The sequence below is a fragment of the Ptychodera flava genome, chromosome 7, assembly GCF_041260155.1.
Source record: "Ptychodera flava strain L36383 chromosome 7, AS_Pfla_20210202, whole genome shotgun sequence".
Taxonomy (NCBI): domain Eukaryota; kingdom Metazoa; phylum Hemichordata; class Enteropneusta; family Ptychoderidae; genus Ptychodera; species Ptychodera flava.
The window spans coordinates 22,708,646-22,724,980 of record NC_091934.1 but is presented as its reverse complement, the minus strand read 5'-3'; the positions used below and the strand labels follow the sequence as shown (position 1 = coordinate 22,724,980).

Here is a 16,335-nt window from a genome sequence, read left to right as displayed (position 1 = left end):
CCATAAAGGTCAGTACGTGATGCAAACATTCAGAAAAATTATTGCCTATACCCATCGTCAACTGATCGTTCGATTCCAATAGCTCTGTTATATAGAAATTTTAATGAATTGACCAGGACGTCTAATTACGTGTTATTTTTTGTTTATTGTAATGAGTTCCAGGCAATTTTGCATTTCATTTCAAACATATTCAATATGAACATCGGTAGAGAAACCTTTACACAGAAAACAGAAAAAATTCAAGGGTGTGCCAGTGTTCAATCGTCGAGTATATGTAACCTCAGAACAAAATTAGTGGTACCAAATTACACTATTTACTAAATATAGACTTTGCCTGATCATTGTTTTGCCCGATAAGTCTTTACCACATACGATAGAATGTCTCTTATCATTATTCTAAAAAACCGATCTTCTCTATTCTGTGCCAAATAAAATTGAAGTGTATATATTAGAATTCGACCAGGAGTCTTAGCCATTTTTCAAAGAGCGAGGGGGGGACTTGTTTACGCAAAGGCATGAACAAAGGCCTTATTTTCTATCAATGAAGTTGAATCTTGCAGGCTTGTCGGGTGCATGGAGGATCCGAAATACCATTCCCATCGGGCCATGCTTCCATTCCAGCCGGAAGTGTTGTACCAGCTGTATAAATGAAATCAGAAAATTATACATTCACTTCCTGGTTATTAATTGTCCCAATCACCATTATGTAGCAATATATATATATACACATACATATATATATATATATATATATATATATATATATATATATATATATATATATATATATATATATATATATATATACATACACACACAGACATCAAAATATATAGATGTCTTCGTAGGATATTGTAGTGCTAGATGCCAAAAGCAGAGCGTTATAAACAATATCACAGATTACTTCTAGTACAAAGTAATAGTATGTATTACTAACGTTTTATGTATCTTACAATCGTTTTAAATCTCTGATGTATTAATTGTTTTATTGTATACATATATATATATATATATATATATATATATATATATAATATATTATATATATATATATATATATATCGAAATGGATTGCTTGTCAATGCAGGCAAAGTATAGTGCTCAATGAATTTTCTGCTGGGCGGTAATATATATATATATATATATATATATATATATATATATATATATATATATATATTTATATATATATATATATATATATATATTTATATATATATTATATATACATATATTATATATTATATATCTTACAATCGTAAATCTGTAATGTGTTATTTGTCTTATTGTATATATACATATATATATATATATATATATATATATATATATATAAATCTTACAATCGTTGTAAATCTGTAATGTATTAAGTAATATATATATATATATATATATATATATATATATATATATATATATATATATATATATATATATACACACACATACGTGTGTGTGTATGTGTGAGTGTGTGTTGTGTACCTTTGCCATGACAGTTTTCAATTCTTCTTCAGCCACACGTCTTCCCAGGCACATCCTTGCTCCATGTCCAAACGGTAGCAATATGAATGGATTCACGTCAGTCTGCATGTCATGCCCACGGATCCATCTTTCCGGAATGAATTTTTCTGGCTCAGGAAAATATTCCTCTAATAGTCCCGCGATGTTGTTGGACATCACCATAGTCTACAAGGGAGAACACGCCAGAAAGCTAAAGTTTTCCTTCTGATTCAATATTTATGCCGGAAAACAAACTGACACGGCTAATGAACAAACGTATTTTTCTGACTTTTTATTGAAGCGTACTGTCTTGTCAACGTTGCAGTAAACGATGGGAGTTCAAAAAAACAATAACAAAGGGACCATACAGGCGTCTTCCCACCGAGTCGTTTCCAGGCTCTCGACGACTTCGTTCAAAATTAGTAACTGGTCATCATTGACTAAGCTATAGGCTCTCTCTCTCTCTCTCTCTCTCTCTCTCTCTCTCTCTCTCTCTCTCTCTCTCTCTCTCATGACGTAGTACACAGCGACTGCTTAACAGTATAGTATCACTCTGAAACTAACAGATTTCAGTATACGTCATTCGAATGTGACACAGCAATCGTCGAAGAAATGTGCAGACTAAACGTAAGAGGGAATTTTTTATTTACTGAAGTAAATGATTTATCTTACCCCTGCTGGTATGTGGTAACCGCCAAGAACCATGTCTTTACTCGTGATTCGATTAACACCCAATCCCCCTGGAAAAATTCTAAAAAAAGGGAGATTACCGAACTCTGGAGAGCAATAACTAGAAACACGGCAACACGCATCAACAGCAAGAATATCATGATCATCATTTTCACCGCCACCACTACCACGAACAAAATCACTATTAACTTATGTCTATCGTTATCAAGCCGACCATGATCGAGTCGAAAACATTATTCTGACAATATGATCATTTCCCTGTTTGTTTTGCAGATGTACCCCTGTATTGTTATATAAATGTTTGGCGTTTTGTTGAAATCAGTTTTTCATATTTAATGTACAGCTCACAATAACATGACTGCAGCGCAGCAACAGCGGACATCATCATTTGTAGTGCGTCGTTGTCATCGAATTTATATTGTAGAACGCGCCTTGGGGACAGATATTCGGGCTTTCAAATTCTAATAATTCTTTTCTGATCTACCACTTGTGGGGGTTCATTTTAAAGCTCTTGGTGTGAGAAAATTTTTCATTGTATTAGTTTTTTTCGAAAATCGAAAATTTTATTTTCCCCATAAACTTATTAATAACACAGGGATGGCAGCCATTTTGAATTTCAAATAGACCTATCGGGAAATCTTAGGTAAATTTGTCTCTCTAGTACCAAACTTTGCAGGGTGACCCCTGGTTTTTATTCTTTGTTTGGTAAGAAAATTGTCAGAAGTTTCATTAAGGAAAGTTTTAGCAAAAGTTTAAGGGGCCACCTTGCAAAATTTGGTACTGGAGAAACAAATTATCCAATAGGTACCGACACTTTAAATTCAAAATGGCCGCCATTCCCGATAAAATATAATATCGATTTTCACAAAAACTAAACTTGTGAAAACTTTCAAAATGAGCCTCCACATGTAGCAGACCGAATTGCATTGTGAAAGTTTGAAAGTCCAAAATGTCCCCCTTTTTAAAATTTTGTCTGCCGTTTTCGACACTGAACGTACAGCATTATAACACGAGATGATGTATGAGTGGCTACACAGAGACAACAACACGTGACCTACGAACTCTTCCGGACTCACAGATGCTTCACCTGAACGTTTCTTTAATACACCCTTTAAGGAAGGTCATTTTATTGAGTGCTTCCGCGGTGATTTCACCAGAACTCGGCACCACCGACATGATCTCCTCGTATAGCTTCTCCTGTTTGTCCGGATTCGTAGCAAGATTGTAGAGGTTGAACACCAAGGAGTTTGACGTCTATGGAGAGATAAGGACCGATACTGGATGAGCAAATATGGGGCGTGAATTAACTGACAATGTTTACATTAAATATGTAAATGGAAGACAATAATGTTTTCAAAGAATTAAACATGAGAGGTGTTTCGTAAATTTTGTGAGACAATTCAGACCAAAAATAGATGGCTTCTCAAATAAAGGGTACATAAATTACTATGACATTAAGAGAATCGTGACTTTCCATGAAAACTATTTCACAACATCGCCCTGTCTCCCTATACTGTGATTTACGAACGGTGAAACAATTGGAGCGTTCACGCTTGAGGGCGCTCTGACTGTGAGGATGGAATGGCGACGTGCATTCTGCGTGTAATGCAATTGAAATGCTGTTTGTTTTTATACTTTTAGTTTATTGATAAATTTATGATTTTTATGCAAAATGAACAAAAGTAGTTAGACTTGAAAGTGAAGGATGCGCCATGAATTTTTCTTGTTGTTTCTTTCTTTCTTTCTGCTTTGAATTCTGAGCTTTTAGAATCAATTACCATATCTATTGTCTACTTTACTTATATACAGATATGTTGACATTATTTTCACGTTGACGGCAGACTGATCTTCTGCCAAGTCAAATATTACCTTTTCAAAATGAGTGGAATTCAATGTCGAGCGATGCGACGCTGATTTGGAGCAGGCTAAGGTAAATTAGAGATAGCGAGAATACCTTCGGTATATCTTTCATCAGAATCTTTTTGTTGATCACTGTTACATAGCGGAAACGTTATAAAGACAAATGACTTCAAAGTAAATGGATACTGAAAGTTAGCGTCAACAAAATTATCGATTCAAAAACAACGTGTTAAGAAAAGTATGCAACTATTTCATATCCCTTTAAAGTATACAGAATAATATATTTGTAGCGATAAATATGGGAAACAAATCCCGTGGTGACATGACTGCACTTACTGTGTCTATTCCTCCGCCAATCAGCTCAACCGGCATGACTATCATTTCTTTGTAAGTCAATTCTTCTCTAGCGAGCAGTGACACCAGTAGACTCGCTTCGTTGCCAAGTTCGCCTTTCTCCTCCAGGGCTTTCACGCGGGCGATGGTCTCATCGACGTATTTTTGAGCAGTCCTGCACAAGAATATCAAAAGAGATAAAAATGCCGCACGTTACTATGTCTGTATTCGGATGTTTGTTGATAACCCTATATGCTCCACGCTATCTTTGACCATACTTAAAGCTTCCATGATCATCAAGGTAGAGGGCGCCCCGGGGACATATTCTAGGACTCTCAAACATTGACAATTTTTTTCCGATCCACCACTTGTGGGGAGTCCATTTAAAAGCTCTTGTTGTAAGAAAACTTTTCACCGTTTTAGTTTTCGAAAATCGAACATTTTATTTTTCCCCATAGAGTTAACACAGGGATGGCGGCCATTTTAAATTTCAGATATCGGTAAATCTTTGGTAATTTGTTTCTCAAGTACAAAATTTGCACCCGTGACCCCAAATTTTTATTCGTGACTTTGAAAGAGGATAGCTGAAAGATACCTTGAGGAAAGTTTGAGCAAAATTAAGTCTTTCACTTTCGAGGCGCATACTACCTTAAAAACTGCAGGATGCCGGGAAATTTACCAACCTCCTTACTCTGGAGGGACCGTGCTCTGAACAATTTGAATGTTCAGTTCATCGTTTGTGGGTGACCACACGATATTTGAAGATCAAAAAGCGTCGCTATATTTACACGTAAATGCTCATCGTTTCAATGTAATCTTTTAAAAGGGAAACAAAAGGAATCGAACACATTTCGCTAGGAATAGAATAAAATAAGCGTCGAAAATTGACCAAGACTTATAACAATGTTTTCTTTGTCCGACCAGTCGAAGAGCGCAAGACTTTATGAAATTTGTTAGACGTTATTTTCACTAGTATAATATAGGACCGACAGGCTCTGAAGTATGGTACTGATTGGCGGGTTCCCGAGAAATACGCACACATCTTTGTTCGCCAAAGACCGTATATCCCCGTTCTAAAGCATGGAGTTGTTTTCCCAGAAAGGACAAGACAATATACAGGAAGACATAGTCTATCACCGACCTAAACATAATATCTTGGCTTTTCAGAAACTTCCTCCAGCTGGGCGTGCTGATGAACTTGTACAGCGGAAAGCCAAATACCAGTTTGTTCAGGTAAGTGAAGAAATCACCGGTGGCATCGATCATAAGCTGTGCTTCCGAGTTCGAGTCGAGGTTCTTCTCCAGACAGCCTAAGCGAGTATCCATCACGACGCTGCAGACGGCTGTATAAAGATAAGCCAATGAGAGATGTGCTTAAAATGTGCCGTCATCGGTATTCATTTCGCAAGCCGACGACAAAACTGTCGATGTCGATTGTTTTCGGCATGATTATGTATCCACGAATACGCGTACTTTTATGTATGTGTGTGTGTATGTATGTATGTATGTATGTATGTATGTATGTATGTATGTATGTATGTATGTATGTATGTATGTATGTATGTATGAACGTAACATGTACACATTGCGGATTGGGTAGGTAGGTGGTAAGTGGTGCGTGCAAGCATACATACATACATACATACATACATACATACATACATACATACATACATACATACATACATACATACATACATACATACACATATGTTCTGGCATATAGAACTCCACCATGTTAAACGAAGGTTTGGGATAAAAATTAAACTATAGATGATGGTTGTCACTTACACTCAAGGGACCATTTGTATATTTCATTTTGGAAATCGGGCACTTCGCCATCCTCAAGTCGTCGTCTTTTGATGATGGAGACAAAGTCATTACATATTTCATCCAGAACTGGTACACATGTAGCGAGAGATTTTGGCCTCATCACGAATGGTTGGACAGATCGTCTGACACGGCGCCACTCTTTGCCTTGCCTGGAAAACAATGCTGTTGATAACTCAGAAACTGTGTGTGTGTAAGTCTGTATGTCTGTTCGTCGTTCTGTCTGCTCATAACATTGTCCCTGTCGTCGTTGAGATAGGGGAGCAAGAGGGTCGCAATGGAAGCAAATGAGCTTGCTGGATAGCCAAAAAGAACCGACTGAAAAGATATTAATGAACAAAAATAAATTTACATATATAACAAAATTATATACAATTCACGATACTTTAAATACAATTTTGCCACGTACATTAGTCATAGAAGTCTCGGTCAGTCGATCAATTTTCAACATGGCGGATTTCTACAGCTAAAATACATAAGATTACAAAAGTCAAAGTGAAGTTTGAGGTTATACAGGAATTTCATACCAGAAATTCCTAAAATGATGAAAAGATGAAAAAGTTTGGCGCTAGTTTCACAAACAAATTTTTTGCAGTGAAAGCCATCGAAGATGTGTTAAAAGTACTTATCAAATCGCTATCTCAAACTCTTGCTATGGTTAGAAGTCGACTTTTAGCCCACAACGCATTTCGAGATCGTTTAGTTTAACCCCTTAGCACAGGACAAAAGTTCTGAGCTATTTACCGTTATGTGGCGAGATTTAAATTCAAAGTAACTTGAAGTGTATGACGATTATGAAGACACACTCACATATTCCCAACTCCTATGCTTCTCTTGTACTTTTCCCTGGCCATAATCATTGGATCTATGTCCATACGAATTGGAGTTTTACCGTCATGTTTAAAAATGGTCTCGACGTCATGAGGATCAACAACGTTTACAGTGGGTCTTACTCCAATGCTCTCCATCCAAATTTTACCGTATTTTCGATATCTATCAAGCGAGGCCTCGATTATTCTCTCTACCTGATAAGGACCTATATATAAAAGCAATTAAATATGTTAATACGACACGAGGGCTTCGGGGAGAAATACCAAGGTCGTTTAAAACTCTCTCTCTCTCTCTCTCTCTCTCTCTCTCTCTCTCTCTCTCTCTCTCTCTCTCTCTCTCTCTCTCTCTCTCTCTCTCTCTCTCTCTCTCTCTCTCTCTCTTCTCTACTCTCTCTCATACCCATGCTTATATACATACATCTATGTACACATATTAAATATTTAAATACATATACGTATATCATTTATCACACACACAAATGTATACACACACACACACACACACATATATATATATATATATATATATATATATATATATATATATATATATATATATATATATATAATATATATATATAATATATATATAAATGCATCTATTACCTAAACATAGTTTCTTTTGGCTGTTGAACCATACGAGTATATCCCGTAAAGTGTGATTGTGATACTTTATGAAGAACAGACCGTCAAAATAGCTAGATAACTAGTGTGATGCACAAATGGTCGTCGATTTAGCCGTAACAATGGAATTCTATTTTTATTGCTCTTTAAGACGAGTTACGAGGAAATAGAGGAATTGGGCACTTTTATTACCTAAAGGCGAGTAGTCAAGAAGTGTTCCCAAAAACGGCAAAAATCTCGGTCCCGGTATTTCTTCAAAGGGGCGCGGTTTTATCAGGTCTGTGTCACCTTCACTGCCGTGCGTCGCTGTGGCAGCCATGGTACTTTTCTTGCACTTGGTTACGGGGCATTTGCCTCGATCCAATGGTCGCCGCAACGTTGCCAGCAACAGTCTCTCCGCGCCCATTCTTGTCGTCTGCATCATAAGTTCCTGCAGGGATGAGATTTGAAATTAAATGCTCAATGTTTGCAACAGCAGAAAATAAATATTATCGACTGACGTCACTATTTGACTTTCATTCTTGAAAAACTCTTTGTGATTATTTCTACTGACGTGCCACATGCGGGCGCTGTTTAAATTTGCGGTCGGAGTGTGGCTGACTGTTCCACATTAAAAGCACAACAAGATATGATTTAGAGTTAGTTGTCAAAAGCGGACAAAAACAGCGCCACCTGGACTTCAAGAAGATTATTAATTCAGCGAAACAAATTACCCTGCTTTTGACATACACGTTGTACGTGGACATACCGGAAGATGCAATTGTGTATACCAGATACCCGGACCAGATATCATTCGATAAGATTCGTCATAATAAGAATGAGAGCGGCTGCACATTGCCTGTCGGCATGGCGACCGCGCTCTTTTTCTGTTTCAGTTCATTTCGCGTTCAGAAGATATTGGCTACTACGCGCTCAGTGACATGCTCGGAGTGACTTCCGGTACGATCAGCCAAATCACGCACAAAGGCAAAATGGAGTCCGATTTAATTACGTCCCCCCGGACTGATTAACGGAAAGTGAAATTTGGCACTGTAATGTTCATTGATATGTGACTAAATTTAGCATATTTGACGCACTTTCGGTGGAAATGTTCAAATAACATGTATTGCTTAGAAATGTTACGCAGAGATAGCTACTTATTATATTCCTTAACAACGAAGACAGATATCACTATCTTGTCAGTTCTTTCCTGTTACACGTATTTCTAATTCTTTCTGACGTGATTCATCTCTGACCAATCAAAGTCAAGCACACTCATTTTCTTTCCCACCAAACCGGCTATATCACAGCCTGAATTAATCACTCTAAAGGTATACAGTCGCCTGTAATCTAAATATGCCAATATATGGTCAAAGGGGCGTTCCTTGATATTCAAAATGCCCATGCGAGGGCGCTGCTTTTAAAAAATGGCCACCCGCTTAAAATCTGTGATTGGTTAGATTTTCTCTTTCCATGGTAACTGTGGCAAAATTGGAATAGGTGACAGTATACCTTTAATACTTAGTGTATATGCATCATGACATGGGCGTATCGCAGAGTGCATCGCTCACTAAGTTTGAAGAAACAGGGCCGCCGTCTCTGTGTCTCCATCAATTCCACTCAGAATTACTTGCTTCACAAACAATGCCACGCATGTATTTCCCTTGGGCAGGCCTTGAGCGCTTGTCATGTCACGATCCGTGGTCAGACTGAAATCCTTAAAATACCGCCAATGATATGGTGTCGCTCACATATATACATGTGATCGGAATTGGTACATACTAGTATGGGTACCAATTAGATCAACAATAAATGTTGTTTCTATCTGTTCAGTGCAGCAAAATTCTATGTTGATGTTATGACAATGGTTTATACAGAGTACAGCCAGAAAAACAAGAATGACAAATGCAAATAAGGTCTGCAACTTAGGTACTGGAGGTCAACTTTAGAAACATGTATATCAACTTCTATCGCAATGGACCAAGCAGATCTTACATATATAAGCAAATGTCAATAAAAAAATTAGCCAGAGAAGGCTTGACAAAAAGAAAAAATGGGAAAGTGGGGAAAAATAATGTACAAAGAATCAGGTAAAAAGATTAGTGCTACCTCATCAATCTTTTATACCCCCTCCCCCTACGGATATAAAATTTTCCACCCCTTGATATTGACCTTTTTTTACATAGAGCTCACATTGGCCAGATGACAGGAAATGTAAAGAAGGTGAGTTATTTACAATTTTGGGGATTTTTTAAATGCTACCAGTGCTGTCATTCGAATGTAAACATCACTTAAGTTAGTTACAGATAGTGAAATGCCTTCCACTATGGGGATGATTATGACGTCTGGAATTATCCTGGATCCAACTTTCTTATCAGTTCTTGTGTGTCTTACGGTATGGATATTTATTATAGTGACATTTGCACTCGCAGCTCTCCGCTGCAACTGAGACAAAATACAAAATGCAAAACTGTAAAAATAGAATACGTGCAACCAGCCCACACGGGCTTACAGGTCACTTCAAAGCAGTAAAGTACAATAAATTAGCACTGGTGATACAAAAATGTTTTCCTGACAGTATAAGCTGCTTCAACAAAGCGTGTTACGGTCTACAACAATTTGTAAATAAGAACTTTAACTTTTCAGGGTCTGATAAGTCACTGAAGTTTGCTGATTTTTCTATAATTTTGTCAAATAATATTCTACGATGATGGTCATATGCCTTACAGTAAAACAGAAAATGCGTTTTCGTTTCTGGGGTACGCAAATCACAAATTCACAAATTCTGTCTTCTACGTCTAGGTCTTGAATCTACCCGTTTCAATACGCAAGGGGAGGGTACCTGATCTCAACTGAGCAATGAGAGACCTCTGGATCCGACATAGATTTACCTTAAGGTACTCTTCAGGGCCATAGGTCTCTTTAAAAGTTACGTACGTACGTAGCTTGGGTTTGCTCTGTACAGAGCTAGCCCATTCCCGTTTAGTGTGATTATATAATAGGTCCTTTACCATAGACAAATTACATGATACGACAGAATCAAATATGACAGCCCTCCCTAATTCATTGAAAACATCATAAACCTCTGAGGACCAGTTATTATTATTAATGTTAAGATCCCAAATGAACACTTTCTTCGTGAGCCTGTTATCAGGCATCACAAGTAACCTGTTCCACATTCTTATCATATTCAACTTCCGTCTCTCCCGTGAAGAGGCCCATCCCGTATCTCCAGTAATGGCGTGAAAGCGATAAACCCCCAAGGTAGAAACGAATCGCTCTACTTTGGACTGAATCGCAGCACCTGAATTTCTTAAAGCCCCATACTCCACTACAATAATCCATAATGGGAACAACTCCTACATTAAATAAATGCGAGTATGTACCAAACCCCATGTCTTTAAGGAGGGAAAATTTAGACATTATGGCACCCAGGGCTCTTCCAGCAGAGTCAGCAAGTGTAGACGCAGTAAAGTCAAAATTCAAGTGTCTTACATAGAAAAGTTGCAAAATTGGTCTGCAATGGAAAATCAAACCTCAGCTTTGTTTTCTGGATCAAATTTCACTACAAAATTGATACTACCAAATAGGACAAAATTATGTTCTCAGCCTTATCCACAGTCTCACAACATATCCTGGGTTGGTAATTGGTATAGGTCATTTAAGGTCAGGGACTGAGAACATTACCTAAATTATACAAATTTCGCAGTTTCCTGGAGCAGAAGATTTATCTAACTAATAACATCCTTTGGGACTTTTGTTCCAAATTACAAAGCTATCAGACAAGTAGTTTCTGAGAACAAATGTTCTTGGCCAAAAGTGACAAAATTGCCTTAAAATACGTTTTCTTGAACGAAAATGACAAAATTGCCTTTAAATACAAATTTGCATATTTCGGGACAATTTCCACATATCCAACTATTGTCATCCCTGGGCATCTGTATACCAAATATAAAAGCTGTCTGTCCAACCGTTTTAAAGACAAAAGATTTTTTACGATTTTTTGACCAAAAATGACAAAAATTGGCCCAAAACGGTAATTTTGCCAATTGTGTTGTAATTTCAACAATTAGAAGGGTAACACCCTTGCAAATATCCAACCCAAATTTGAGAGCATTTATTTTAAAATGAGAAAGATAACCAAAAAATTCAGCAAAATACAAAATTCAAGATATCTTCACGATATTCATAAAACTGTAACCATCTAAGGTACTTGCACACTAATTTTCAAAGCAATCAAAGCGGTGGTTCTTGAGTTGTTCATCTGTGACCATTTTCACATTTTTAACATTTGCATAATTTGGGCAATGCAAAGTTCATTTGAACAAAATAGCCCAGGATGCATCCACACACCAAATACCAAGCTAAAACGTGCAGCGGTTCGTGTGTTTATGATGTCGACAGACGTAATACACACATACATACAGACGCCACCGACTTCAGCTTATACGATAACCTCAAATTGGTATACCAAATGTGAGCTAAAAAGTAACTTGTAACTTTATTTGCCTGACACATGTTCGAGACGATACGTCTTGGCCAGTCTGCGAATATGACCTTTGACTCACGCGTTGCACGGCATCTAAATCCTGTAATTCTTGTTTGCGTCAGAAAAGACGCTCGCAAGGTCCCCCTTTCACTCCGCGGTCGTTAACATGTTGGAAGGTCGCCCAGCTGTTTATTCTTTATCAAGGCGCCATTTACAGGCCCTAGCCCATTGGCGCTTTGAGACGCTGGTCAGTCAAAATACTGTTTTGAGAAAGTCAGATTCGCAGCCTTTGAGAAAACATATTCGCACAGGTAAAATGGGGTGGCAGTTAGATAGGAATACGTGTGCTTTGCCTGCCGTCCACAGAGTCAAATAAATAGTATCTAAAGCCTTTGATGACAAAAAAGAAACACAATCGTCTTGACTGCGCCCTCTAAAAAGTAAATCGTAAGACGACTCAGCAGAACTCTCCGAAATCGATTTCCAGTGATACTAAGCTTATATACAGTATGACTCTGCAAGTACAGCCTCTGAAATGCCATGCCAACGTCCCTGTTAATAGTCCTGCCTGCAGAAAAACAAGTATCGGGAATAATTTTGGTAAACGACAGTAGCGCCTGTCAGAAAATAAACTTCCAAGGTCTTGAACCCATCGCGTTTCATATCTGTTGGTGCCTACATGTGCAAATTACATGTAAGTGAACAATAGGCGTAATTTAGATGGGTCTGGTTCGAGGCTGTGAGTGGGACAGTCCTGGGACGAGGCCACCTAACTGTTAACTATAATTGGCTTCGACCTTCGAGCGTTCCCCACCTTCCCTCCCTCTGCCACTAGCTTCTGACTATCCCATTTTTGTTGTTTTTGTCAAAGTCTTTGGAATCTGTATACGCCTACGGTGGCGGAATTTGTATAGCCAGTCAACGTTGTACAAAAAACGTTCACCTTGACCTCCACAACACTGGTGTCTTTCTGCATTAGTATAGGCATCATTTAAAATTGCTTTTTTCATGAAGGCGTAACTTTGTTCATTTTCAAATGTCGCATACTTACTGCCCAGTATCGAAGTTTGACTTCCCACAGATCTCCGTCATAAATATCCATAAATGAGTCCGCAAGCGACCCAATACATATCGGCGATTTGGGGTAAACTATTGATACTAGACTCACCCGATATTTACAGGCGATTTGGGGACTCTAGTACACCAGGCGATCATCCACACGATGTGCCCTAATATCTGTCCACGCTGAGTGTGTGAAATCGCCGATATTTATCCGATATTTATCGGCCAGTTATGGATTCTAACTCAATACTAGACAATGACTTGAATGACGTGCCTTGTGTATCGTCCGACATAATAAAATACACGATACACAGATCTTGTTTGGCTCAGTCCAACATCGTCAGTCAGATTCTGACTTCGATACTCGACGATACAAGACTTGTAAAATCGCTGGTAAATATACATCGGAGATTTCACTACCTTACAGATCTGTCTCAACCCTACGTCGTCAGTCAGACTAGACGATACTAGGCTTGTCAAATCGCATGTAATTTTATCCGATATATATCATAGATTTCACCACTTTACAAATCTGACCCAGCCCGACGTTGTCAGCTCTAGTCGAACGTGGACACTAGGTCTGTAAAAATGCGACGCTTATCGGAGATTTCACCACTTTTGAGTTCTGGCTCAGTCCGACGTCTTCAATCTGATCCTAAATTCAATCGATCCTGGAGGACACTAGTCTCAGCAAAAAAGTTGTGAAATAGCAGGCATGTATCAGGTATTTATCGGAGATATTACCACCTAATAGATTGGCCACGCTAGACATCAGTTCGATTCGTCAGTTCGATTCTAACTGCCGAAAGCGCAGGTAAATATCGCATATAAATCGGACCGTTCATCAACTCAAAGGTCTGGCCCAAAATTCTGATTTCGATTATATAAAGTCTGGTAGCTGTAAACATCAGATATCACATAAAAAGCGCAATGTCCTCTGCTTTCTATTGTCTGCCAATATTAGGAACGAGATTGATGAAGGTCACTACTGCGTTAGTTTTGTTAACAAAAACATGGTTCAAGGGTGCACGACGCTGCAAGCGACTATTTTTACGTGATAAAGACAAGGTATGTGAGTAGGCAGTATTACGTACATACATACATACATACATACATACATACATACATACATACATACATACATACATACATACATACATACATACATACATACATACATACATACATACATACATACATACATACATACATACATACATACATACATACATACATACATACATACTCCATCCATCAATCCCTCCATCATCATTCCACCAATCCATCGATACAGACATTCATTCATTCATACATACATACCATACGTGCATACACACATGCATACGTACATGTACGTACATATGTTCATACATATCATTCATAATCACTGGAGGTTTTGGGTCTGAGGAATTTCACTCACGGGCGAGGTGGTAGCTATAACTACTCACACACATAAATTCATACATACGTCTGTATGAAGTTGGCTCTCGTGCAGCTAATACGGGTGCCTGTACGGAGAACAGTCAACAGTACAGTATACTGAAGTAAAGAAGTGGGCGTTTCATCCATAGTGTGAGCCTTGTTATCTGATGTACAGGCTGTTCTATCGAAACATCAGCATATTATCAAACTGGAAAGTATAACGTACTTGTCTCTCGGTTGAAGTTTCGCCTTGGAGTTCTCAGTGTCAGCTGTATGTCCCTCGAAACGGGCTTTTCAGGCACGTGAACAAGGCTTCAGATGACCGTAGGTTCGCAGTAGACTGTGGACGCAACTTTTGTCTGATGAATTTACGTGCGAGAACGTTTGCGCATGTGCATGAGCTACCAAGGACAGCGTCAAGGCAAAAATGAACAACACAGACGCGGGTTTTATTTTGCCAGTGGTAAAACATGATTTCTTTTTTCTTTAAAATTTACGGAAGTAACTTCTTAATTTTCCTGTAATAAAGCAATGTTGTGCAAAGGAACCGGTAATTACTGGCTTGAAAGAGTGAAGTTATGAGAACTGCCAACAATCACGCACATTTCCAAATACTTACGTTCGGCTCTCACCAAGGCCACACTATATGGTGGTTACGTCATTGCGTACCGTCATTCATAGGTAATCCTTATCGTCTGTGATAAGGTAGGGTCTGGTCTAGCCGGCCCAATTACGCAGGATTGCACTCGTCTGACCAAAGAGAACAACAAAAAGTCTGCCGTGTGCTCACATACACAGCGGCAACGCCAGTGTAAGTTGGGATTCAAGGGACAGCGGCTGTCCAAGAAGCAATGGTCACAAATAACGTTGATTAAAGGGAGGGTGTCGTTGACAATGCGCGTGTGCGACTTTCTTGTTTACAAACAATGTATTTTATGTTTGATATCTAGATGCATCACGTCAACATAGCAGCAACATTTAAATTTTACGATATCCATTGTTAACAAACATGTTTTAACTTTCATCAATCGCCAATGTACCCTTGATACAGTGTTTACATCGATCGTAGGGTCCCTGGCAACCTTTGAGTAGCGCCACTATGTGTTGTTGCTTTGTTATGTCGCCCTCTCGCGTCGGCTCTTTACTCTTTACTTAGTTGCTATGCGCATGCGTTTCTCTCTCTCTCTCCGCATCGCCATGTTGTAGTTGTGTTAGTCTTGTACCAGTCGTAATAAAGGTCGACGTTTATCTCCGACATCCTGTGTCTGGTTGTGGTCTTGACCTGATGGTTAAACGGGGATTGTCTCCTCACTGGCGTGGCGGCAGCGATTTACGGACCTACACGCCATTTACGAAATAATGAAGCTTTTCGAACCGACCTTTCCCGTACCAGCAGCCGTCTAGACTTCACGCATAGGTGGACAACCAGTCAGTAACTATAATATTACTGGGTAACGCGGACATTCGGACACACTCAAGCTACACTCGACATGGCGGACCTCCACCGCGCTCCAAGGCATGGTGCCTGAGTAAGTCAGAAAGATGGCGCCAAAATCTCAGCTACACCTTGCACTGTTCTTGGGAGAGAGCACCACTTGGAAAGCCAAAACCAAGTCTTCTCCTCTTAGAGGATTTTGCGACGACGATGACGAAGACACCCCTGCTGCTTCACGTCGTACAACACTACAAAAGGTCAAGGCCATTGAACTCATGCTG

At 38.7% G+C, this 16,335-nt stretch overlaps 1 protein-coding gene across 3 annotated transcripts; it reads right to left on the bottom strand.

Annotated features, from left to right (window-relative positions):
• Window positions 1-125: 125 nt before the first annotated feature.
• Window positions 126-15,013, bottom strand: LOC139137044 (probable cytochrome P450 CYP44). 3 transcript variants are annotated; one of them, XM_070704995.1, is made up of 10 exons: window positions 14,846-15,013; window positions 7,860-8,097; window positions 7,024-7,249; window positions 6,175-6,365; window positions 5,525-5,726; window positions 4,387-4,558; window positions 3,278-3,444; window positions 2,173-2,251; window positions 1,483-1,686; window positions 126-639 (listed from the first exon to the last, which is right to left on the bottom strand). In XM_070704995.1, the coding sequence occupies exons 2-10, from the start codon at window positions 8,089-8,091 to the stop codon at window positions 529-531; spliced, it is 1,584 nt and encodes a 527-aa protein (XP_070561096.1). In that variant the 5' UTR covers window positions 8,092-8,097; window positions 14,846-15,013; the 3' UTR covers window positions 126-528. The 3 variants fall into 3 exon arrangements, with proteins under 3 accessions (XP_070561096.1, XP_070561094.1, XP_070561095.1); XM_070704993.1 differs by lacking the exon at window positions 14,846-15,013 and adding an exon at window positions 14,666-14,822; XM_070704994.1 differs by lacking the exon at window positions 14,846-15,013 and adding an exon at window positions 9,159-9,179.
• Window positions 15,014-16,335: the final 1,322 nt, after the last annotated feature.